The sequence below is a fragment of the Morus notabilis genome, unplaced genomic scaffold, assembly GCF_000414095.1.
Source record: "Morus notabilis unplaced genomic scaffold, ASM41409v2 C11331166, whole genome shotgun sequence".
NCBI classification, from domain to species: Eukaryota; Viridiplantae; Streptophyta; class Magnoliopsida; order Rosales; family Moraceae; genus Morus; species Morus notabilis.
This window is the reverse complement of record NW_010385414.1, coordinates 1-862: the sequence shown is the minus strand read 5'-3', so window position 1 is coordinate 862 and position 862 is coordinate 1. Positions and strand designations below refer to the sequence as shown.

The window sequence follows — 862 nt, the reverse complement described above, 5'->3', positions numbered from 1 at the left end:
TTTTTTTTTTTTTAATAATTAATTAGATCACTTGAATGTAAGAAGGAAATGACGAATACGTTAATTTGTCGTCTCTCAATAAACAACTTTTACTAGTTTACATTGGCTGAGGCTTACTTTTAACAATAGTACTCTTCGATATTCTTCCCCCTTCCTTCGACGCTGCAGGGAAGAATTTGTATATTTTGCCACAATATGTTTTCAAGAATTCGGAGATAGAGTCAAGTATTGGGTGACTGTAAACGAGCCAAACCATTTTTCAGATTTTGCTTACATAATTGGAGTATACCCTCCAGCTCACTGCTCGTCGCCGTTCGGGAACTGCTCGGTCGGTGATTCTGATACCGAGCCTCTCATCGTCATGCACAACATGTTAATCTCACATGCCATGGCCGCGGACATTTACGTCAAGCACTTTCAGGTAACCTCGCCAACTAGTTAACACTTCAGACACAAAATAATGTTATTCTCTCGAATACGGTCGTATAAGTCTTAAACAACACTTTTTTGAGGCCATAAACAAGAAAATACACGTCATCTAGAGCACATATTTGGTGTAAAATTTTGAAATTTAGATCATATATTGGTAATTGATTTAATGAGATGAACGAAATTTTGAAATTGTGGGCTTGATGGTGGGTACAGCTCAAACAAGGCGGGTTTATTGGAATAGTTATAAATGCATTTATGTTTGAACCGCTTAGAGATGAAGAAGTGGATCGGCAAGCTGTCAAAAGGGCCTTGGCCTTCAATTTAGCTTGGTAAGTTCCATAGTACTCTCTTGATAAATAATTCTCTTTTTTTTAACTGCTGACCTGCTAACCTGAAGACATTTGTACCGTTGTATGATGTCTTAGCTCTT

The 862-nt window shown here is 37.6% G+C and overlaps 1 protein-coding gene across 1 annotated transcript; it reads left to right on the top strand.

The window, feature by feature from the left end:
* Positions 1-168: 168 nt before the first annotated feature.
* On the top strand, positions 169-761 carry LOC112094920 (putative beta-glucosidase 17; the record flags this gene model as incomplete). Its single annotated transcript, XM_024176622.1, has 2 exons — positions 169-421; positions 646-761. Coding segments are annotated over 2 exons (369 nt in total), but the record flags the coding sequence as incomplete, so codon positions are not given.
* Between the last annotated feature and the right edge of the window lie 101 nt (positions 762-862).